Source organism: Falco rusticolus, chromosome Z, assembly GCF_015220075.1.
Source record: "Falco rusticolus isolate bFalRus1 chromosome Z, bFalRus1.pri, whole genome shotgun sequence".
Classification (NCBI taxonomy): Eukaryota; Metazoa; Chordata; class Aves; order Falconiformes; family Falconidae; genus Falco; species Falco rusticolus.
This window is the reverse complement of record NC_051210.1, coordinates 82,180,932-82,204,850: the sequence shown is the minus strand read 5'-3', so window position 1 is coordinate 82,204,850 and position 23,919 is coordinate 82,180,932. Positions and strand designations below refer to the sequence as shown.

At 47.6% G+C, this 23,919-nt stretch overlaps 1 protein-coding gene across 1 annotated transcript; it reads left to right on the top strand.

The window, feature by feature from the left end:
- The first annotated feature begins 1,846 nt into the window (after positions 1 to 1,846).
- MEX3C (mex-3 RNA binding family member C) lies at positions 1,847 to 19,918 on the top strand. The gene is made up of 2 exons (XM_037373877.1): positions 1,847 to 2,669; positions 16,797 to 19,918. Exons 1-2 carry the CDS (start codon positions 2,006 to 2,008, stop codon positions 18,020 to 18,022), a joined length of 1,890 nt encoding a protein of 629 aa, XP_037229774.1. The 5' UTR covers positions 1,847 to 2,005; the 3' UTR covers positions 18,023 to 19,918.
- The last annotated feature ends 4,001 nt before the right edge of the window (positions 19,919 to 23,919 follow it).

Sequence of the window (23,919 nt, the reverse complement as noted above, 5' to 3'; positions counted from 1 at the left end):
CTGGTTCAGACCTCGTTTCTTTTCAAAAGTCCTCCACCTTGGCATCCTAGGGGTTTTGCCATGCTTGCCAGACCCAACCTCCTTCTCCTGGACCCGTCAGCCACCTGCGGCATGGTAAATCATGCTCCTCTCTTGGAAATCTCCCCTTCCCTTGCCAACAGTGTACAGACTGATCCTTCTGCTCCAGACCTCTGCCTTTCTACACCAGTTAATGATCTGCTGTCCCTCTCACATCTGACAATTGCCTGCCAGCTCACAGCTACATGGTGAATATCAAACTTTTCATCTCTGCCAGCCCATGCTCTTACCCTGGCCTCTCCCTTTGCCTGCACTGGGATTGACACTGGTATCTCTAACCTAGACTTGGGCTTTTCCCCAGAACCTTTTCGTAGCCTAACATCTTCAGGAAGCAGCTACACAACCCCAATTCTTGCTCTGACATTTGAATTTCAACTATTTACACATGCCTTTCCTTGACTACAAGAACAACCCAGCTTCGCTCCCACTGACCTTGAAGGCTGCTGTTGAAGACCACTTTCTAGTCTTGTTTTTGTGGAGGCCCATGTCACCCTCTGCTTTGTGTTCCTCCCCAGGCTCTCTCCCCTGGCACATGAAACAGGAGTGAGCTGTCTTCATTCCCTGCTCATCATTTTACTTCAGAATCAAGAAGCCCTGTCTCATTCCCGACTCTTCATGACCGCGTAATCATGTTTTCAAACAAACTTTGTGCTCCTCCCCAGACACTCTCTGCTGGCACATGAAACAGCAGCGAGTGGTCTTCACTCCTTGCTCATGATTTCACTTCAGAGTCATAGAATCATAGGATCGTTTAGGTTGGAAAAGAGCTTTCAGATCATCGAGTCTGACCATTAACCCATCACTGCCAAGGCCACCGCTAAGCCCTGGCCCCGAGCGCCACAGCTACAGGTGTTATAAATCCCCCCAGGGCGGGTGCCGCCAGCCCCCCGGGCAGCCTGTGCCAGCCTTGGCCACCCTTTCCGTGACGGGATTTTCCCTCATTCCCAACCTAACCCTCCCCCGGCACAAGGTGAGGCCGTTCCCTCTCGTCCTGTCGCCTGTTCCCTGGGAGAAGAGCCCGACCCCCCTGGCTCCAGCCCCTCTCAGGGGGTTGCAGGGAGCCAGAAGGTCTCCCCTCAGCCCCCCCTCTCCAGGCTGACCCCCCAGCTCCCCCAGCCGCTCCCCACAGCACTTGTGCCCCAGCCCCTTCCCCAGCCCCCTGCCCGGCTCTGGGCACGCTCCAGCCCCTCAGGGTCTGTCTGGGAGCGACGGGCCCAGAGCCCACCGCGCCATTCCAGGGGCAACCTTGAACACTGTCAAGAAGTCCCATTTCATTCCTGACTTCTTCCTGCCAGCACAATCACATTTGCAAACAAGTTCCTTCACGTTTTGCCTGACAATTTTCACCTAGGACTCGTACAGACACTAAGCCATGAAAAATCGCAGGGCCGTAACTCGTATCAGAGCCTTCACCTCAACGGGGAGGTGGCCAGCGAAACACGAGGATCTATCAATGACTTCTGGTTTGATTTCATTTGGTTTGTGATTTTTTTTAATGTATTTTCGTTCTCGCCCCGTTTCACCAAGGCGGGCGGGTTGAACCCCGGCCCCCCCCCAGCCCCCCTCACAGCCCCCGACCAGGCGCAGGCTCCCTGGGGGCCTGAGGGGGGCGGGTAACGGCCTCCACCCGCCACACCCAAAGGCCCCGCCCACCCCTCGGCCCCGCCCAGGAACCGGCTCCACCGCCCAATGGCGGAGCTGCAAGCGCGGGGCGGGCCGGCACCGCCTCCTCCTCCTCCTCCTCCTGCTCGCCCCGCCCCCGCCGCCGCCGCCGCCGCCCGCGGCCGCCGCCGAGGGGAGCGCCATGGGACAAAAGGCGCGCTGAAGAGCGCGGCCCCCGTGCCCAGGCCGCGCCCGCCACGCTCGCTGCCCGCCGCGGCATGGCGGCCCGGCGCCGCTAACCCTGGCCCGCACCGCCTCCCTCGCCATGCCGAGCGGCAGCACCGCCGCGGCCTCCCCAGCCGCGGCCTCCCCCGCCGCCGAGCCCGCCGAACCGCCGCGCCTCCCCTCGCACCACCCGCCGCTGCTGCTGCTCCAGCAGCGCCTAGCCGCTCTCGGCCTCCGCGATTGCGGCCTGCCCGCTGCCGGCGGCGGAGAGGTGGGGGCGGCCCGGCGGCAAGCCCGGCGGCGGCGGACGGGCATAGTGCCGCTGCCTGATCCCTCCGGAGAGCCGGGGCCTGGCGAGGCGGAGGAGGAGGCGGCGGCGGGGGACGAGGGAGACCTGGAGCTGGAGGAGGAGCTGCTGGCGGGGGAGGACGAGGAGGAGGACCCGGCCGCGCTGCTGCTGCTCTCCTCGTCCTCCTCGCCCTCCCAGCCGCTCCCGCTGCTGCCGAGGCTGGGCTCCGTCCTGCTCTCGTCCTCCTTCGATGCGCAGGAGGTGGCGGGGGTGCTCTGCGGGGCGGACGATCCTCAGGGCATGATGGCGGCGATGCTGTCCCACGCCTACGGCGGCGGCCTGGGCGGCGGCGGCGGGGGAGCGGCGGGCCTCAACGGCGAACAGGCGGCCTTGCTGCGCCGAAAGAGCGTCAACACCACCGAGTGCGTGCCCGTGCCCAGCTCCGAGCATGTGGCCGAGATCGTGGGTCGCCAGGGTGAGTGGGGCAGCGGGGCGGGGGGTACCCCCGGGGGGGGGGGGGCGGCCGGGCCGAGGCCTGGGCCACCTGCCCGGCCCCCGGGGTTCGGGGCAGGCCACTGGCCGCAGCACCCCATGGGGGGGAGGCGGCTAGGGGAGCCCCCTCACCTCGGTAGGGGCTTCGTGGCCCTGGGGCCTACCTCGTTTCCACACCCCGGCTTCCCCAGCGGGGACAGGCGGCCCTGCTGGAGGAGCCGAGAGCCAGCACTGGCTTCGCTCAGACCTTGGCTTATGGTTAATTTTGGCTGTAAAACAGTGTGTAGTGTGGCCGTGGGCAGGTAGGTGTTGGCACAGGCTTTGGTCCTCAGCGATGCTCAGCTTGTGGCCCTCGGAAGGAAGCCACGCTTCACCCCAGGAACTTTGGACTGTGTTTTACAGAGACTTTGGGGTGAAGGCCTCTTAACGTGCCCGGCAGAGCAGGCCCTGGGCTGACACTCTTCCTACAGCTTCCCATGGAGCACACTGAGGCAAAGTGGGACCTCTGGGGCCAGCAAGATGGAGAAAGGAGCCACATGCAGCCCTCTTCTGGGTGGAAGCTCTTGTCTTTCTGCTGGGGTTGTGGCTTCCTGTTGATTGCTCTTGCTAGACTCCCTGGGTCTCTGTTACGCTGTTAGGATAAGGTCATATCGGTGATGTCATGTTCGGTTTTGGCCTTTCATGTGGTCTTGTGGGAGCAGTGCTTGGAGGAGTTAGAAAGATGATGTTTTGCGCCAGTTCTCTGGCAGTGAACCTAATATTAAAAGCACTTTTTGTGCATCAGGAGAAGTGCTGAGCAGTGTCGAGTGTAGGTGTGGAAAAGCAGACAATGAAGTTGCCACTCTCTTCCTCTTCCTTTTTTTTTTGTGTGTGTGTTACTCTTTATTGGTTTGGGGGTGGTGTGTCTCGTTTGCTGATCAGCTCTGATAACAAGTGGTTATGCTGTCTGGTCTCTACATCAGTGTGGCTTTTGTTTCCTTTTTTCCCTGGAATATGGACGAAGTGGTAAAAACCAGTCTAAACCAATGTGGTACTAAAATGCCCACTGAACACTGATGCTTAGGCAGACTTTTTTTCTTTTTTCCTCTTGCTGTGTTTATTTTAGGATTTTAGCAGTCAAGGGTGGGGTTTTTGTTGGGTGTGTCAAAGGAGAACCAACAGCTGTGCTGCAGAAATTGGCAGGTAGCTTCCTCTGATGCAGACAAGTCCATCCTTTTAAGCAGAAAATATCTTTTCCAAGAAATAGTGTTTGAATGTCTTGAGTCTTTGCTCATATGTCATTGGGGATGGCGGGGTGCAGGAGGGTGGAAAACAGGACTGAAAACTGTTATTGCTGCAGCCCTTTAAATGAGAAATACAAACTGTTGGGCTTCAAGGACTGGTCAGGCTGCTGTGTTTATTCTCCACCAGATCAGGATTGTTCTCAGTTGTGTATTTTTCAGTACTTGAGTCCCTTAAAAACAAGAGAATGGAGTTTGCATAAAAAATAGGATCACTGTTCCTGAAGAGTTCATTTGCTGCTTCTGCTTTTATTTCTTATCTGATGTCACACTGTTTAGCTTGTGATAAAATATTTAGCCTCTGTGGGGAGGGATTGTATCATAAAAAGAATTAGGGTTACAAAAGGGGAAGGAGCAGAAGGAGTGGAGGGAGAACTAAAAAAATCATTACCAAATATACTTGCCCAAAAGCTTTGTGTAAGGAGGTCCTCCAAAATTCTCATTCGATGGAGACTTAACATTTAGAGACTGACTTACATAACTTGTATTAGTTCCATTAAATATTTGCCAGATTTCTTAGAAATACTAGTCCTTGCATCTCCTTTTATGGCCCAGAGCTGTGCTGGCTGACGGCATGGGCTAGAGGCTCTTGTGCTCTCACCCACCTGCTTTGTGTGTGTCTGTCTGTGCTCTAGCCCAGCAAAGTGGTGTCAGCTGTAGCGCAGCTTGGTCTGCTTTGAGCAAGGCTGGCTGAAGCTGCATCCTTTGCTGATTGTTCTGCTCTCTAAAAATGAAGGTGCTGCATATTCTCTTCCTAGCATGCACCGTAACCAGCTGGTTGCACTGTCTCGAACAAATTCAGCTGAAGTTTTATGCCAGGCTCCTCTATGCTGTAATACTTTAATATGTAATTATGTAAGGGTGATGCAATTGGAATGTTACTTCTGATGGATTTTCACGAAGATTAAGTTTATATTCTTTCTGTTGCTGTCTTCGTGAGGTATAAAAAGAACTTGAAATGTCTGCGGCCCAAAAACATCAGCTCTGAAATACCATGAGTGCTGAGTTTGATCTAGGCTTTGCTGGAGGCCCCGCTGCTGTGTCTGAAAACATGTTTATTGTAAGTCCTAACCCCCTAATTGAAAGAGTAATGATAACCAGAATTCCATAGTATTCTTTATCCAAATTTAATTTTTTTGCATGGAGGAAGAGAATTTCTAGACACAGTATCAGACTGAAGGAGCCCCCAATTCCCAAGAGAGCTGTAGACAAGCAAAAACCTTGACAGTGCTTGCATGTAACACTTTTTCCAATTATGTGCAAGCTTCGGAAATATAGCACTTCAGGTGCTGAAGTGGTGCTCCCACAGCCCCGCTCAAGGTCACTATGTTGCAGGTTCCCACCTGGGTAGATGCTCTTGCCGAATCTGTGCTGGTAGCTGTGCACAGATGTGGGATGTGGCAGCTTTGGAAGGTGTGAAGTGCCTGAAACGTACTTTGTGGTTGACTGTTTTCTTGTGAAGCTACGTTGGAGGCTGCTGGGTTAGTTATTGTGGCAGTAGTTCAGTGTGTTGTTGCTGGAAGCTTTTGTATCACTGGAAAAGGCTTAAGTAGGATTTTCTTTTAATGACTTGTAGGAATTCCTTCTTAAATAATAATAAAAAAAGTTCTGTAGTATCTCTGAAACCTGGTGAGTTTCCTGTGCTTATTTTTGTTGTTGGGTGTTTTTTGAATCTTAGATGTCCTCAACATTTTTTTTTTTTTATTCCACTTGTACCCTCCAAAATTAAGCTGACGGACAGTGGTTGGCGTAGTGTAATATAATTCTTTGTAGTCTTTGAAGTGGAAGAATCTCAAAGGTGAGCAACAAAGGAGGAGATATTTGTATCCTTTTATTCTTCTAAAGGCATGTGACTGGAAGCCAGGAAAACTAGATTCCATTCATGGCATTGTACAGGCTTCCTGTATGAATTTGAACTAGCTGTTGAATCCAACCTTCAGTAAGTTGGCCAGTCATCATGCTGATCAGAAAAGTGATTTCCTTTGCTGTCAGCAGCTAAAAAATCCTGCATGCACAAAGTTGCATTGGGTTAAAAAAGAAAAAAGTTGGAGAAAGTGCTTTTGAGAAGTGGTAGCAAGAAAGCTGCATTGCTGAGGAGGTGACCTTGTTTGACTGAGAAAAGCTGGCATAGGGAGTATACCCAAAATTATATAAGTGTGTATCCAGACTTAAAAAAACTTGTGGCGGTCCAACTTGGAAGATTCTATTTTTTTTAATCTCTAAAGCATGTGAAGGACTTCTGAAAGTCTGCAGTGGATCACCTGAAAACTGTTTCCCATACATAAAGTTGGTGATGGTGGTTTTCTGTAGTAGTCCTGCCATGGCTTGGTGGGCATTGAGAAGGATTTGACAAGTTTCACTGGAGTCTTTAGTGCTCCCCACTACTCTCTTTATGCTAAAAAAAGAAGACATGTTTAAACACTAAAAGCTCTTTTGAATAATGCACGAGAGAGGGATGGTGTCTGAAGACATGAACAGAAAACTTGAGAGATGCTGGAAGGGACAAAAGTCTGTCCTGTAGGGAGATGCTGCATCCCTGAGTGTATTCACTGTCTTCAGATAATGATTGCTGGAATATATTTGCTAATGTGTTCCAGCATTGTGACTGTCCAAGTAACGAGATTTCCCAAGCATTTATATCCTTGATGAAGCTGACAATACTGTTCTTGTCTAAGACATCGCTCGAGTTGAAGCTACTTAACTGTAAAGCGTGATGCTTCTCTTCCTTCAGTACACATAGTTTGGATGATGGCTGCAGAACTTGAAACGGGCAGGGCGGTCTCCAAACCCCAGATGAGTAAGAGGAGGAGGAATGATATCATCCTATTTCACTGATTAAATCGATAATGACAAAACTGCTGTGCATGAGACAGCCTTGCAACTAAAATAACATTTTTATGCATATTTAATGATCTTGGGCTCCTTTTTGCTCTTTGCTTTTGAATGTGGGCTCTTGAGCAAAATACTACTTTGCTTAAAATAGTCCTGTAAGTTGAAACAACAAAACAAATTCTTATTAAGTTGTTGGTAGCCGATAACTATCTGGCAGAGATGAACAGCCAAATAAAAACAATAGCTATTGCTCTCGGGGAGTGGAAACAGTGCTAAAACAATCCTGGAGCAAATACTTGTGTTAGCTGAGTACAGTACATAAATGTCCTATGGTGAGATAATTATAGTCCTTTCAGAAAGAACTGTATGTCTGGTTTTATGTCTCGGTGGGTTGTGATAATAATGTTACTGAATTACTGACAATACTTATGTAGCCGTGACTGGTTATTAATTCCTGACCTGTAAGAAGTAGTCAGCGTGAGCATAGTTAACTAGTCTGAGTTGCATATTGTTGTTTTTTAAAACTGGATGCTCTAAGATTTCCACTCTCATGAATAAGTTTAATTTGTGTGAGTGAAGTCATCATGTATCTTGGTGTCAGCTGATTGCCACAAAGACCACAGGTTCAGCTGACTTATTTTAAGTGAAAGCTGAAAAGGCAGTTAAACTTCAGATGACTTTTTTTTTTGCGTCTTCTATAACAAGCAGGTTAATAAATGCTGTATTAAATGGCTTGTTCTAAAGACTGAAAGAAAACTTGAGGCATTTGTTGAAATCCATTACAAAAGCTGTTTTTCTAAGAAGTTGGAAGTCTTGTCATTTTTAGAGCCTGGAACTCCAGGAACATGAGCATACCGTGGCCTGGCACAGTCTGCAGTCACTGCTGAAGTTTCGGTGGTTTATTGCTCTGGTACTGTGTGACAAACATCATTTCAGTTCTGCTATTTGTCATTTGTGCTATGCAAAGTTCCAACTCGAGTTGCAAAGTGTGTCAGAAGGGTGCAGGTTCTCCAGCTGGGATCATAAATCCTCAGTCATAAATGCTGCTCTTGTCTGGCTTGTTGGGTGGGAAGCACACCAAACAGTGCATGCTGGAGATATTTTTTTTCTCTTTTGTAGTCTGCCAGAAATTCTGTAGATTTTAACATATGAATACCTGCATAAGTAAGATTTTTTTTTTATGAAGCTGAAATTAAAATAATATAAATACTGCAAGGTAAAATGCAGTTTCTAAGCCTCTGGTCCTTATTGTTTTTCTTGTAAAATAGCTGTGTTCTGAAAGAGTATGGGTTTTGTAAAGTTTGACATGCGCATACAAAAGAAATCATGATTAATGTGCTTCCGAACTGCACTGGGCTAACCTGTCTGTGGCATGAGAAAACGGTGATGAAATGTTTTTTTAAGCTGTTAAAGTCAGCAGATACTGTGTGTTTCCCTGTCTTAGCTCATGCTGCTCTCTCTTCTGGTGCACTGTGGTCTGAATTTCTGGAAGAGAAGCTTTGTTCTAAATGAAGTGTTGGACATCTCAGAGATCTTAAATTTGTTTTTCATGCAATATCTCCACCCCACAGAGCCAATTCCTCATTGCAGGCAAAAAAATTTAACAGGAGTAGGGTTGCAAACTCGCTGTAAGAAAAAAAGGCTGCTGAGCACTAGAACATAATTTTTTTTAATTATTATTTAATCAAAGGCAAGACCAAAAAGCTGTAAATCAAGCATTTGTTTCAAATTTCAGTTACTCTTTAAGAATGTCTTCCTTTTCTCTCTCTTGCAGGTATTCCTTTAAGTTCATGAGATCTCGCCAACGTCTGAGATCTGAGTTTCCTTCACTGATATGAGTCGGTAGCTCTGCAGCCTGCACAGAGTTCTCTGCTGCTCCTTTGAACAACAACACAGTATCTCTTACTCTTTACCTTCTAGTTCATTTTACAATATACCGTAGGATTTTTGTGTGTGAAAAAACAGGTGTCACAGCACTTTTGAATCGAGGATTGGGTGCAGGTGAAGATTTGCATAGGTTTTTTGCAATCTTCCTTTTACTGGCCATCGTGGCACGCTGTGTGGCGTGTTGAGTGGTGGTCCCTTTTAGTAGCCTCCTTTGGCAGGTCAGCTTTCCCAATCCTGTTGCTTGCACCAATCTGTTATATTCACTAGATGAGTGTTCCTAATGGAAACAACTGTTTTCCTGTAGCTGCCTGGATGTAATCTCTCTCATAATGATCGCTTTTCTACCACTGAATCTTTCTAATTATGCTCAGCAGCTGCTGCCATGGGCCTGGTGCTGCAGTAGTGCAAGTAATTAATAATATAAGTTGCTGCCCTCTAGCTCTTTTGCAGCATGTAACTTGTTTACTGAGTTGCAGTCTGTCTTGGGAATTGGAATATTCCTCTGCCGGTAAGATTGCTGATTTGAGAGATTGTCCCAGCCTGATAGAGAAAAGAAACAGTGTGCAGGCTGACTACTTCATTCTGTACAGGATTGATATCTAAATGGATTGATAAATTGATGCATAACTAAGAAATCCTCAGTAAAGAGTTTCTGTGTGGTTCTGTAGCCAGGGCTTTTGTTTCCCAGAAAAGGGAAGTGTCCCTGAGAGTTCACAAACTATCTTGGGAAGCTTCCTCAGCATCATCGGAGACACTTAAAGCTGACCTCTTCCCACCTGTTAGCTTGGCAGCAGTAGGGCCAACCAAAATCCTGCTCCCTGTGGTCTGGCACAGCCAAGTAGTTGACTGTGATTCCTTGGCTCTCAGTTGAAGTACTCGGGATCTCCAGGTTGTCCTGCTTCCCGGTACCTAAGCGAGCCCATGTGGCTGCGGTGCCTGGTGCGTTCAGACTTGAAGTGCAGGTCTGGAAAGTATCTAGCCTAAAAACCCAGCTGGATGATGACAAGTAGGAAAGTCATGTCTCCTCTTAGCATTTGAACATGTAAAAAATACAAAGCGACGTAAGTGGTCAGTTGCTCCCCAAAAGTGGGTAAGTGTGATGGAATTATAATGGGAGCAGTCTCGGTCGCTATATATAGCGTGAGTCATATTGAAATGTCCCACAGGCAGGCATGGGGGTTTGGTAACTGCAGTGTAACTAAAAGCCTTTGATTGCAGTGGTAAGTTAATGATGGGGTCAGGAGGTAGGAAAAATGTCTTTGGTATAAAATGCTCTAATTTTTATTTTTTTGTGAGAGACCTGTATGTCTTCTTTCCTTCTCTTAGAGTAACTTTATCAGAGTGGCTGTCAGTTGAGTTTCTCTTTCTCCTCTACACTAATGTCACTAATGTGCCTACTTGTAGCATTACTTATTGTGGTGTCATTACAGTTAGAAGTGAAAGATGGTCATTACCAAGGTACAGCACTTCTCAGGTACAGTCGTTGTCTGCAACCATTAATACAGCCACACTCCAGTGCAGGAAGTCAGAACTTTGTTCCCAAGTTTTGGGTTGCAATGATATCCATATCACATTTTGGACTGTAAATTTGGGAAGAAGCTCTGCTTGGTGGGTTCTCATTACAAGGCATCCTTACTGTGCTAAATAGGAAATGTCCTCTAAAAAATGCAACCCAGTGAAGAGCAGGAGCACATGCTAGCACTTGGGTAGCCTGCAGGAAGAGCCTTTGCCCAGGGACGTTAATCTCACGACTCTACTTGTGTGTTTCATGCAGACATCTCCAAGGAACTTTGTTTCGAGTACCACCAGGGAGGAGGAGATCGCTTTGGTTTGTGAGGTGGTGAACAAAACAGCTGTTCCTTAAAATCTGCCCATGTCTGTGTGCCCGTTTAAGCAGTTAGCCTGCTCTCTTCTTTGGAGACTGTCACCTCCTGTTTCCAAACCTGCCAGCAGCCTGCCCCGTGAGCCTGAGCAAATCCCAGCTGCAAGCTGCTCCTGTCTCATGGTGTACTCATATTTGTTAGCTCTCTGGCATGTATCATGTCTAGTTGTCACAGGGGAGCCCTAATCTTACTGTCTAATTAACCCAAATAGTGATCAGACTATTATCTGCGCTATAGAATGCTAATGGGGAGCCGTTAAAGCCGTTGGTGCTTGGTCTAGTCCTGTCTTCAGGATGGATGCTGTGCTCTGCGGTGAGGTGTCTCTCAGTTTACCTTCTGCAACTTGCTGTATGGAAAGCTGCATAAAAATAAATGAGAACTTGCATTCAAAAAATTCTGATTGATAATTGTTATCCAGGTTAAGCCTGTCTCCTAAAATTGTTCAAAAACAAAGTTTAGAAGCGATATTTTTACAGCCTTCATTCCTAAAATCAAAAATGAAAAGAATAAATAAGTAATAGCTGATAAGTAGCTGCCTGAGTACATAGATCTAGTTTTTTGTACAGATCATCATCTTTTGCAAGTGTGGAGAAATTACTTTCTTTGTCTTCCTTTAATCCACTAGCTATGTTCAACAGCCAGTTGAAAAAACAGTATTGTTGGGAGCTGAAGTTCTCCAGTCCATGAATTAAAACAAGGTGTGAGATGAATCAATTGATCTTAGGCAAAAGGTGAACCAGAGTCAGTCCATCAACTGACCAGACAACAGGTAGTATATGTCATATGACTTTTAATAACCTAGTGGAGTGCAAGAAATGTTCTGGTCTTAATTTTCTTGGGTAGCCAGCCTGCTTAAGGAGGCTTAATCATTAAACAACTTGGAATAGGATTTTATTTTCTGTCCAATGCCGCTTCATCTCTGATTAGTAAGTGGGGCATATATTGTATGATCACAAACCGGATAGATGTTTTTAGCCATGTCACATCGGAGAGGGAGCATTCAGTGTTTAAGCAAAAGAATGCAGCTTGTACCACCCGTGGGAATGAAACAGCTCTGCTGAAAAACACGTACAGCAGTCATTCTTAATGAAGTAGATTAATTTTTCTTTGTTTGTTAATCAGGTGGGCAGTGTTATGCTCGGCAGACCCAGCAGCTGTTCGCTTTCTGGTACACCCAGTGTTTCAGTCTCTGCAAATCTTCCTTACCTTAGCTGCAGGAGTTCTCACTCTCCAATTAAAAGCTTGTGGCAACTTGGCAATGAAATAAGGGCTGTGCCAGCTTAACAGGCTCTACTTTTAAAGCTCTGTCCATACACAACAGTTGCAGGTTCAGAGAAAACAAATCCCTGTGCAGTCCCCTCTCACATTGGCCGGCCTGGCACCGCTGTGCCATCCCCTGCGGGGACTTCCCAGACCCTGCCCTTACTTTCTAGGGAAGGAATTAGTCACGGTTCTACCAGCAACTTGTGGTTCCAGGTCGATGCCACTAATTATTCTGTCGCTGCCTCCTTGCGTGGTGTCAGCATATTGCAAAATCGGTGGTTAGGGTGCTGAAGACTGTATGCAGAGTGGAGGCTGTAATACAGTATTGCCTTTCTTCAGATAACGGCAAAGCTACTGAAAAATATATTCCTGTGAACTAGGGCTTTGTCTTTAGAGCTGATGAGCTGCGGAGGCCTATCTGCGAGATCTCTGCTTTGCCTGCAGTTGCTCTGGGGCCAAGTTGGAGGATGGCAGGTTTGGTCGGGGCTGCTCATCAGCCCTGCCTTCTGCGTCAGAGAGGAGTTGGGGCTAATGCAGCTTCACCCTGCTCGCTGCTCTGACAGTCCAGGCGGTACCCGTGGCTTCCCACAGGGCTTGTGTGTCTAAGGAGCTACAGGAGGTTCTCTTGTAGCTAGGTACTTGGCAGGAGCAGGGGAGGAGAAGAAACTGGTATCATCATTTGACTGTGGTTCACAGGGACTGCGTGCTGAATTTTTACCCACCGTGCCCTTTGGGTTTCTATTTAGGTAAACTTTTTTTTTTTCAGGATTTTTTTTCCTAAAGCCCTATGTAATTGAGGAGGCAAGGTTAAACAGACGTGATGGTAAGAAGGTTTGGGTTCCTGTGCATGCCTGAAGCCCAGTTTCACAGTGTTTGGCAAGAGCTGGAGGAGGGACGTGGGTATGAAGTGTGTGTCCCTGCTTCTCTGCTTTGACAGGCTGCATTTTGCCAATATTGGTACTGAGAAGCATGAAGGACTCCCTTCCCATTGGAAGAGACCATGTAACGAAAGGATCCTCATCTGTCAATCAATCCTTGTCCCATTCCCAGTGTGTGGCACTGGGGTGAATTCAGCAGAAGAAAGAAATGGAGAGGAAGGTTCCATTTCTCCTGGGCAGAGGAGTCAGGGGGATGCTTTTGCTGGTGGTCCATGGCAGCAGGCCCGCTGGCGTGGCATGAGGCAGGCGTGCACAGTGTTCCCGCTGCGGTCACTTGGCTCTGCCGGCACCACCAGGGAGTTTCCCTCGTGGAGTAAGTGGCCTGGTACTGGGTTTGACTTACCTTGTCCCGTTTGTGATGATGAAAGGTGAAAGTCGGAGTGAAGGCTGAGCTGGCTGGTGCTGCGATGGGTAAGGACTGTGGGTGCTGTGGCTGCTACATCTCACTCTCACTTCCGGGGGGGGGGGGGGGGGGGGGGAGGGCAGAAGAAAGTATGTGATCATTTTAAATCAGCTGTGTGAGGTAAACTGTTCCTTCAGAGCTACCTTTAAGTTTCCTGGGGAGTATAACGTTCATAGTGTGTTTAAAATGTTCAGTCAGATAATCCTCTTAAGGGAAAAATGGGGAGGAGGCTTGAGAAGAATGATACAAATCAGCCAGCACAGGATGAACGCTGCCTGCAGGGCTTGGTACAGGCTCAGCTCCTCCTCGGGTGCCTGGGCAGGCAAGTACTAAAGCTTTGCAAGCACTAAATCTTTACCTAAACAAAAGCAAAACTAAAGGGGTTTGCATCAACTATGTCAGTATGTACTTAGGGCTGAACATGCTGCTTAGGAGTGCTTATGCTGCTGAACCAAGCATGATAACTTGTATTGAATAACTTCCATTATCATACCAAAACTAAAATTACGTTGAAAGGTTTGATTATATTGAGTTCCCAGTCTAGAAGTCCTCTTTTCAGGCTTTTTTTAATCTGTGTATTTCAGAATCTTGGATACAAAGATCTGATGATTTATTACAAAAGTGTGGGGCAGTATGTTTTGTTTTTTTCCCCTTTGTCTTTCTGTGATTACTTAGCTCAGGGGATTGGGAAACTTCTTGATTCATCCTTTGGCCACGTGACTTCATAGCTGACCGACCTTGTGTCATTGTGGCCGCAGTGCCTCTGGTTGCTGTGAGTTGTTGGAGAGGGGATGGGATCAGCCGTGCTTTGTATCATCGCCTCAGTGTAGTGACTGATGGGGGAGGGTGGGAAGCCAGAGCAGCTGGGTAAAAGCAAATAGAAAGATCATCCTTCAGAGGTGGTAGAATGGGCTACTGACCTCGCGTTTTGACATGACTGGCTGTTGCGGGGTTTTCCAGCACTCCTTGCAGACAAAACCCAGTGGGTGTTGACTGACTCATTCAGAAATGTTGGGTTTTGTATGTGGTGACTTTCTTCAGTTCTTCCTAACTTCAGATCAAGTTTGAGGGTTGACCTTGACGGTCTGCGGAGTCGGCTTTCCATTGAAGCCATCTTTCCAATGCTGAAAAGTCTTGTTCTGCCACTGCAGGGAGTTGAGGCAGCGTTTGGCCCCTGCTTTCTAGGTATGTGACTCATGCCTTAAAAGAAAAGCTCTGCCCACCTTGGTCTGCATCATTCAGCAGCCTGCGGAAGAAAGGCGAGAAGGCTTTTCTTCGCACCAGAGTGCTTTGGAAATGTGGCTCTGGCGAAGCAGTCTCTGGGAGTTGCAGCTCACGTGGGGAATGGAGCTGAAGGTGCAGATTTTTCACTTGATCTGGGCTTCTAAAAGATTGGGAAAATCTTGTCTAAAATGTAAACTGTAAGAATTGCTAAGGCGCTTCAGAATCTAGAATAAAGTAGGCTCTGAACTGTGGCATATGGAAAAGAATTATATAGCTGTTAATACATGTGTGTCTTGTGCTAGATGCTCCTGGTATTTAAATGCTGCCTCAGTAGTTTTTAGGAAATAAGGATATATACTTGGGTGGGGTGGAGTAAATGAAAATAAGTCGTGTAAATTGGAAAATAATTAATACCCACCAGGAGATGACTTTGGTTTCAGGTCTTCCAGTAAAGAGGGCTTGATGGGTGTGAAAACTTCATCAGCACCATTTTAGGGATCCTTACGGGTTTAAGGTTTGAGCCCACCATCTTTTCTGAGTAACCGTGGAGGAATGGGAAGCAGAGCGGGTGAGCAGATGTACTTAAGAGGAAAAAACGCAAACAAAGAGGTGGAGAGAGTAAAGGCAAATTGCCAAAGCGAGGTGCTGCTGTCTGTTACGAGCAGGGAAATGGCACGGCTTCAAAGGCTCTCTGCTTTGCTACTTCACGTCTGTATTTTTTCCCCTCTTTTATCTGCTAGAGCACTAATGCCCTTCTCAGCGGGCTGTCCTGGGAGGTTGAGGCTCATGGGTTTGTTCTCCCCTGCAGATACTTGCTGCGCTTGCCAAACTACTTGTGGGGCTCCTGGGTCTGTGTCCCCCTCTTTGTGCAGATCTGCCTGTGCCTCGCTCCTGGCCTTGCGGGAGCCCTCCCGTGGTCCTCCCTGCGCTTTCTGGTGGAGGTAGGGCCTCTGAGAGCCCTCCTGACGAGCTGTTGAAGATAATGAACTTCCTCTCCAGCTGTGTCCTGGAAACAAAGGGCTGTTGTGTTCAGCTTTTTTCCTTGCTGTGTGCAGGGGCCCTGCAACAAGCAGCCCTTCCTTCCCTCTATTCCAGCTTGCATCTGTGTATTTGCTTTTTTTTCTGTTACTAGATAGTCCTGACTAAAGTGCATCTTTGGCCTTTGAACTGTAAAATTATTGCTAGTGGTACTTGGGTGTGAGGGACTGACACAATTCTATTTTGAGAGACACTTTTGTGGACCCAGACATGAGGTACTTCAAGTAAATGAGAAAAATGGGAACAAATTTCACTCTGCAAGTGAAATGATGCTTAAAAGCACTTGATCTGCAAATGTTGCTTACAGTTATTTCAAGATGAGGTTTGCTGTAAAATGACATTTAGGGTGATGTGCTTTTGAATTGGTTTTAATATAGGTGAAATTCAGTTAAGACTAAGTCCAGTAGGCTCTCTTGCAGGTCACGGACCTGCTTGCGTGTCTTAATTTTGCGCTGCCTGCTGTTCTGGTCCTGTGATGGGTAGAAGGTGTTTCTGTATGCACCACGCCAAAACACCGTAAGCATCTAAGGAAAGAGCCTGCCACCGCCGTGTCCTGGCAAACTTTATAATTCAGTCTCCAAAAACCAGAGACAAATGTTCCGCTAAGTTTGTGCTTCTCTTTCAGACTGTGTTTACCCAGGTAACGAGAGAAATTCCACGTAGGCACATAATATCACATAGCAAGCCTTATTTGCATGCAACAAACCGCTTGAACTCCTACTTGACAGTTCAAGGAGTAGCTCCTTCATCCCACAGGGAAGAGTAAGGTTTAAATAACATTTATTGCTAACAGGAAGCAAATGAAGAGTTCTCAGTAACTCAATAATTTTATCTATATCCTACAGAGGTTGAGATACCCTTCTCTTGCTTGTAAATGTTTGATTTGGTTTTAGGTCACGCTTGTCAGTGAAAGGCTAGCATACCAGTAGAGTTACGTGCGCAAATGAGTGCGCCTTGACTCCTTTTTGCAGGATCTTAAAAATAACTGAAGGATACCCCATCGATGGAAAAAATTTAAACCCACCAATGTTTATGGGATAATCACAAGCGTGGCTCTTGGAGAGAAAAAGCCATCCACGTTTGTTCACCATCTAATAGTAATTGAGGAAATTATAGGCTAAAGCAGCCCAAGAAATGTTGCTAAAACAGTTTGTGGCTCCCAAGTGTCAAGAGGTCTGTTTGGAAATAATAGGTAGAAGTTGTTACCACTTTCTGTAATGTGGCTTGCAGAGATGAAAACAGCTGCTTCTGGTTTCACCCTATGGTTTCTTGAAGCTCTCAAACAGCTTAAAATAGACTGCTTTCTTGTGGCTTTCTAAACTTAGATGTCTCGCTAAACTTGCATGTATTTCCTTTAAACAGGTTGCAAAATAAAAGCACTACGGGCCAAGACAAATACTTACATTAAGACCCCCGTTCGTGGAGAAGAGCCCATCTTTGTTGTCACTGGACGAAAAGAGGACGTAGCCATGGCCAAAAGGGAAATTCTGTCAGCTGCCGAACACTTCTCCATGATCAGAGCGTCGCGCAACAAGAACGGCCCTGCCCTGGGAGGTTTGCCATGTACCCCCAACCTGCCAGGTCAGACGACAGTCCAAGTCAGGGTGCCTTACCGTGTAGTTGGGCTAGTGGTTGGACCGAAAGGAGCTACAATCAAAAGAATTCAGCAGCAGACCCATACCTACATAGTCACTCCCAGCAGAGACAAGGAGCCAGTCTTCGAAGTCACAGGAATGCCCGAAAACGTCGACCGCGCGCGTGAGGAGATAGAGATGCACATAGCCATGCGTACTGGGAACTACATAGAGCTGAACGAAGAGAACGATTTCCATTACAACGGTACTGACGTGAGCTTCGAAGGTGGCACTCTCGGGTCTGCATGGCTTGCTTCTAATCTTGTCCCTCCTAGCCGCACCAGAATGATTTCTAATTATAGAAATGACAGCTCCAGCTCCTTGGGAAGTGGCTCCACAGATTCCTATTTTGGAAGCAATAGATTGGCTGACTTCAGCCCCACGAGTCCATTCAGCACAGGCAACTTCTGGTTTGGAGAAGCACTGCCTTCGGTGGGCACGGAAGACCTTGCGGTCGACTCTCCCGCATATGACTCCTTACCGACGCCTTCCCAAACCATTTGGACTCCTTTTGAACCTGTAAACCCTCTCTCTGGCTTCGGTAGCGACCCTGCTAGTAACGCCAAGCCTCAGCGCCGAGGGAGCCAGCCGTCTACTCCTCGCCTGTCACCCACGTTTCCAGAAAGTCTCGATCACCCGCTGGCTAGGAGAGTGAGGAGCGACCCGCCTAGCACTGGCCACCAAGCCGGCCTTCCCATATACATCCCCGCTTTTTCCAATGGTACCAACAGCTATTCCTCTTCCAACGGGGGCTCCACGTCCAGCTCGCCCCCCGAGTCGAGACGGAAGCACGACTGCGTGATCTGCTTCGAGAGCGAAGTCATTGCGGCCCTGGTCCCCTGCGGCCACAATCTCTTCTGCATGGAGTGTGCCAACAAAATCTGTGAAAAGGAAACGCCATCGTGTCCCGTTTGCCAGACAGCTGTTACTCAGGCAATCCAAATTCACTCTTAAATATATAGATATTATTGTATATGGACTTCTTAAAAACTCTTAAAGGCATGGGTGTAATGGTACCCTCTAGTAAACTTCCTAATGAATTCTGACTGTTGGGCTTTCTTGGGATTAGGCTGAAGTTGTTAATAAATTTCTACTTTCTCAAAAGGCTGCTACGGTAACACTAAGCCTAGGTGGTCTCTGTCCGGTTCAGTGTAAGCAGATGGCATGTTTAGCAGAGATACATCTGGTGTGATTGTCTGGCACAGGGAGGGGAAGTTTTCATCAATTACACAACTGAAAAAACAAATTTTACAGGCTTTCTAAAGGATCTCTTTTAAGCGTTTGACTTCTGTGTGCTGGCAGCAATGAACCTCGTTGCCTGAATGCAGAAGTACTCGTCTGCTGTGGAGAGTTTGTGGCATTATCAATATATCAAACAACACTTCCAATGCTGCCTTCTTTACACTGCCAGTTTTGAAAAACAGGTTTGGGGAAATATTTTTTTTTCTTTTTGCTTCATGCAACAACTTATGCCTAATTCTTCAGCACTGCAAATACTTCTTTTTTTAAAAAAAAGCATAGTTTGATTTATTGAAATGGATTATGTTATTGGCAGGTTTAGATAATGAGGTGAGGTGGGGCAAGAGAAGCAGCCCGATGCACCTCCATTTTGTCCAACAAGTTAAGGGCAGTATGTTCAGAGGATCAGGAGCGTCTTGGTTTGTGAATTCCTACCCACTGCTTTTCTTTGTGTAATGTGGAAAAGTCTGTCTGGCTTCATCCCATTTCAGTAAGGGCTTTGGGATGCACATACTTCGACTTACATTGAGGATGCTGACATTCCGTTCATTAGTCTGATCAAGCTGTTCTTAAATTACATTTGTAAAGAGTATATAGTTCAAAATGTGAAGCATTTTTATGTTCAATCTGTATTTGTCTTGCACATATATATAAATAGATACTTTATTTTTAGTAAGGAAAAGGAAAAAGGGGGAGTTGCGTATGTGCCCTTGTATTATTCATGACAGCAGCTGTGACAGGGGCTCTGCAATCAGTTTACTTCATTTCAAAACTCTTTCCAATCACAAGGAGGGGAAAAAAAAAAAAAGTCTTCTGAACGTGCTTCTTACATTTCAACCTGTGGATGTTCCTAGCTTTTTCATCCTCAGTGCATTCCCAAATCTGTGCTGGCATATATTAAAACAACAAAAAAAAGACACAAAGTGGAGTTCTGGTGGATTTTTCTATTTTTTTTTTTAAGCATTATTTTCCCAAAACGAGACAAAGCTTTTTTCTCAGTATAACAAAAAAGAAATTATGTGTATTGAACTAGTAAATATACAGAAAATTTTATTTTTTATTTCCACTTGAAGAGTTACATTTCGTATAAAAGTTTACAAATAACGGTTTTTATTTTATGATTTTCAGTATAAGAGTTGCCTTGATGGCATATTATGTACTGCATAACTTTAATGCTGTAATTGCTTGTAGAGTAGTTACATGTCAGTATTGAAACCTAATCTCTAGCCGCAGTCTCGTAGATATGAACAAATGTTCACCAAGCATGTATTTTGTATTTTATTGCATCGTACACTGCAACTAATAAGCCAAGGAACCAACAGACATTAGGTGCGTGTACCATTTCTATAAACCACAAACTAAGAATGATAAACTACCAATATAGTTTAGTATTTGCTAATTTTACTACACTTTTTGTTATGTATATGTAGGGAGGTCATAGGGATTATAAATTCAATTTGAGTAAAGTTTAAAAACCATATATTTTATGATAAAGGGCCTTTAACTTATGATGGCCAAAGCACTGATATTATATATTTGCTGTAAAGAGAATTACAAGAGTTTTATTTTTCTGATATTAAAAGTTACTTAATAAAGACTTGTTTCCATTAACTTGAATGTTCTGCTGTCTTCATAGTTGTCACTTGGAGCAGCCCACGGGGGCTGTGGCTAGCTGATGCCCCCCCCCCCCCCCCCCGGGGGTTTCCCAGTGCTTAATACACCATGGACCTGGCTTTGGTGTGGCTGGGTGACTTCATGTGCAAAGAATCTTGTTTTCCACTAATTCCTGACTTTACATGCTGCCTTTGACAAGCAACTCGTGGTCTTCCAGCTGTAACACTCGGGAGCTTGCATTTCAGGGGGCTTTCAGCACAGCAGCGAGGTAAACTCCACATGCTGGTATTGGTGAGCATCAGCCAGCAGCAGCAATCATGGGATGGTTTGTGTGGGAAGGGACCTTCAAAGTCCCTCCAGCCCAGCCCCCTGCCATGGGCAGGGACACCTTCAGCTGGATCAGGTTGCTCAGAGCCCGTCCAGCCTGGCCTTGGATGTTCCCAGGGATGGGCCATCGGGCACCTCTCTGGGCCGCCTGTGCCAGTGCCTCACCACCCTCAGCGTAAAACATTTCTTCCCTCCATCTAGTCTGAATCTCCCCTCTTTGAGTTTAAAACCATCCCCCTTGTCCTGTCGCGACAGGCCCTGCTAAAAACTCTGTCCCCATCTTTCTCCTGAGCCCCCTCTAAGTGCTGGAAGGCTGCAGTAAGGTCTCCCCGGAGCCTTCTCCTCTCCGGGCTGGACAACCCCAGCTCTCCCAGCAGAGATGCCCCAGCCCCTGACCATCCCCGTGGCTTCCCCTGGACCTGCTCCAACGGGGTGTTGCGAAAGTACCTCCTGGTGTCAAGTTGTGCGGGTCTCCTGTTGGTTTTCCTCCCAGTCTGATGGTGGTTTGCGCCCTGTGCCTGGTGCAGAGCGCTTGTTTCCATTGAAAGTCCTCGCGTCCCCTCCTTGCCATGAGCTGCCTTCTCTTGCCTCTCCTCCTTCTTTGACTCTGGTTTTGCAGTTGGAAGGAGCCCAGCGGCAGGCTCCTTGGTCTGGGTGTTGTGCTGGCTGTCGCTGTGGTGTGTTTGGGTACTTGAGCGATGTCCATCCAGATTTATCACTGCTCCCTGTTGAAGCATCCCGGGCAGTGCTGGGTTAACTCAATGACCTTAAAGGGCTTTTCCAGCCAAAACGATTCTTTGATTTCTCACCAGTGGGGGCCTGTGGGAGGGAGCCCTTCCCCTCCGGGAAGGTTTGCAGCAAAGCAGAGCACCTGGACCATGGATGGACTTCCCTGGGATGGAGGTGAGTGACAGCAGTCAATAGGAAAAGGCATTTGAAGGCCGTTTGGCTTCAGAGGTGTGTATTTATAAATCCTGCTTGCAATGCTGCCCGAGGCTGTTCCCTGCAGCCTGGGGGTGCTGAAGGGGAGCCTTGCTGGGGCTCGGTGGGGTAGATATGTTGGGGTGCTGCTAGGTTTATTACCAGAACCTGCTTCTGATTATTCTTTGCGGGCTGGGGAGGTGGGGAATAATCCCTGCTTCTTCCTGGCAGCACAGGGCCAGGGGTTAGCGGTGGCCTTGGCAGTGCTGGGTTAACGGTTGGACTTGATCTGAAAGCTCTTTTCCCACCTACATCATTCTATGATACTAGTCTATGAATTTCTCCCGCTCCACCAAGGATTTTAGATGCCCGAGGGCCATTCTTCCGTGGGGGTTGTTTCACATCTCCTTCATCATCAGCTGTTCTGGGGTACATCCCTGTGGTACCTGGAGGTGGTGGAGCCTGTGTATCTGCTTGTGCTCCTCAAAGCCACCACCCTGGAGCCTGTGTCCTCAAATCTAAACTTTCTGTTCACTTTCCTCAGGAAGACAAAATATTTCTTTTTAAGTGCCTTTTTAATAGTAAGTCTTGGGAAGAGATCAAAGAGTATTTAAATTCACTTCACTTGGGTCTTGGGGCAGTTGTAGTGTAGCAAGAGGTCCTGGACAGAAAACCTCAGGCAGCAGGGAGATAGAACCTCGTTATTTCTAGATGTGCATAAACCATCTTAAATCCCATCCCCTCCAACACGTTTTATTTAGCAGAGCAAGTAGCGCTGTGGTTGCTTCAGAGTTGCATAAGACAGGCATGGTCTTAAAAAACTCCACTTCTCCTCAATTTGCTGTCGTGAATTGAATTTATTTTTCCATGCTCAGGAGCACTTGTGATGGGTGACTAACCCGCCTGGAATTTTAACTCTTGCTCATGGAAAGGAAAGCACTCGCCACCAGGCATACATCTGCATGAGCCGGTCTGCCCCACTGCCAGACAGGTTCGTTAGAATAGCTAAATTACTTTATTTTTTTCATTCCAAGGTGAGGTTTTAAGGAAGCATTAAGCTTGCTGCTTTTCTTTTCTTTTTCTTTTTTTTTTCTTTTTTCTTTCAGCCGCTGAAGAACAGAGCTGCTTTCCCAGCTGGGCTGTGTGGTGCCTGGGGGTGGGGGCGCTCCTGCAGCAGCTCTCCCCAGGCAGGGGGGGCTCTGGCAAGGCTGGTTTGGCATCAGCCAAAAGCCCCTCAGGACCTTCATCTGGCAGGATGACTCCCAGCCCTGCCCCCCTGCAGCAGCAGCTGTCTGGTCTGAAAGCCCAGTCCCTGTCCTGGGAAACATCTGGTTCCTTGTTGGGGGTAACAGGGGGGAAAGGAAACCTCTCCTGGCTCCTGGGGACGGAACTCGGGGTTGTTTTCTGCTCCCTGTTGCAGATACTGCTGGCGAGCAGCGGTACGAACCTCGGGGTGGGAAGCAGTGCAAACTGTGCTTGGAACGGCACGTCCCTGTGCTCAGCATCTCCTGTTGGGTCCTGAAAATCAGCCAAGGTTCGGCTGTTCCTGCTTAGCTACCCATGGGGTTCAAACCTGCTGCTGGGGACAGTAGGTACAGCACAGGAGCTGGCAACAAACTGCTCTAAGTTGTTTGCTTTTTTTAAAAAAAAAAAAAAAAACACACAAAAAAACCCAAGCCAAAAAACAAGACAAAGTAAATCCTTTTGTACTTGGTGCTGTTCTTTCAGTTCTGTGAGCAGTAAGCCTGGTGCACCGTGGCAGGGAGCTGTGCTCAGAAATCCTCTCCCTCCTTGGGCCAAAAATGCCCTTTTCCATGTCTCATGAGGATGCTTACGTTGCCTGTAGCTCTGGCAGAGGCAGAAGGGTGATTCTTCCCTTGGGATGAGCCCACCAACACATCAAGACTCAGGAGCTGAGCTGATTTTGGGGGTTGGAATGGAGAGTTTGAGGCAAAACTCGCCAGCGGGTGAGTGAGCTCCTGCCCACGGGCACCTCCTCAGCCCCATCCCAGCCCCATCTGCTCCAGCTCACTGGAGCTGCCAGGACAACCCGCCGGCGCTGGGGGGGGTGGGATGTGGCAGGCTGGTTTGTGCAGGTAAGGTGCAGGCAGCTGGTGCTGAGGTGCTGAGCACCCACCTCCTGCCGTGGCTGAGCCCGGCTCTGGTACCGCAACCAGGGCTCATGCTGGTGGGATCCCACGCTGGTGCCGCAGGGCTCCACTCCTGACAGAAGTGTAACTGGCATAAACAAAAAAAATAAGTGGGTTTGGTTTGTGAGGGGTTTTTTTCCCCAAAAAATACCTTTAGCCTTAGTTTGTTGGGTTTTTTTCTTTCCAAAGTCACATTGCATTTCCAGGAGCTGCTTGGGTAAAATTTTAAGTAAATAAATGCAAAAGGAATGGAAGGAGCTGGGGGTGCAGGTTGTTGCAAAGAAAACAAATGGGTTTGGGGGCAAAGGAGCTGCACCAAGGGGCTGTAGGAAAGCCCACATGCTGCGTGGCATGGCGTGATTTGGGGGGGGTGGAACTTGGCAGCGCTGGGTTAAGGGATGGACTCTATGATCTTAAAGGTCTTTTCCCACCTAAACCATTCCATGACCAGCTCCAGATGACTCCGGTGGTGCCTGTCCCCAGCCTTTCCATGCCCGGGGATCCCCAGCCCCATGTCCCTTAAAGGCTTTCGAGGACACAGACACACACAACCCCTCCTCCACGGGAGCCACATGCCCACGGCTCTGGTTCTGCGGCAGG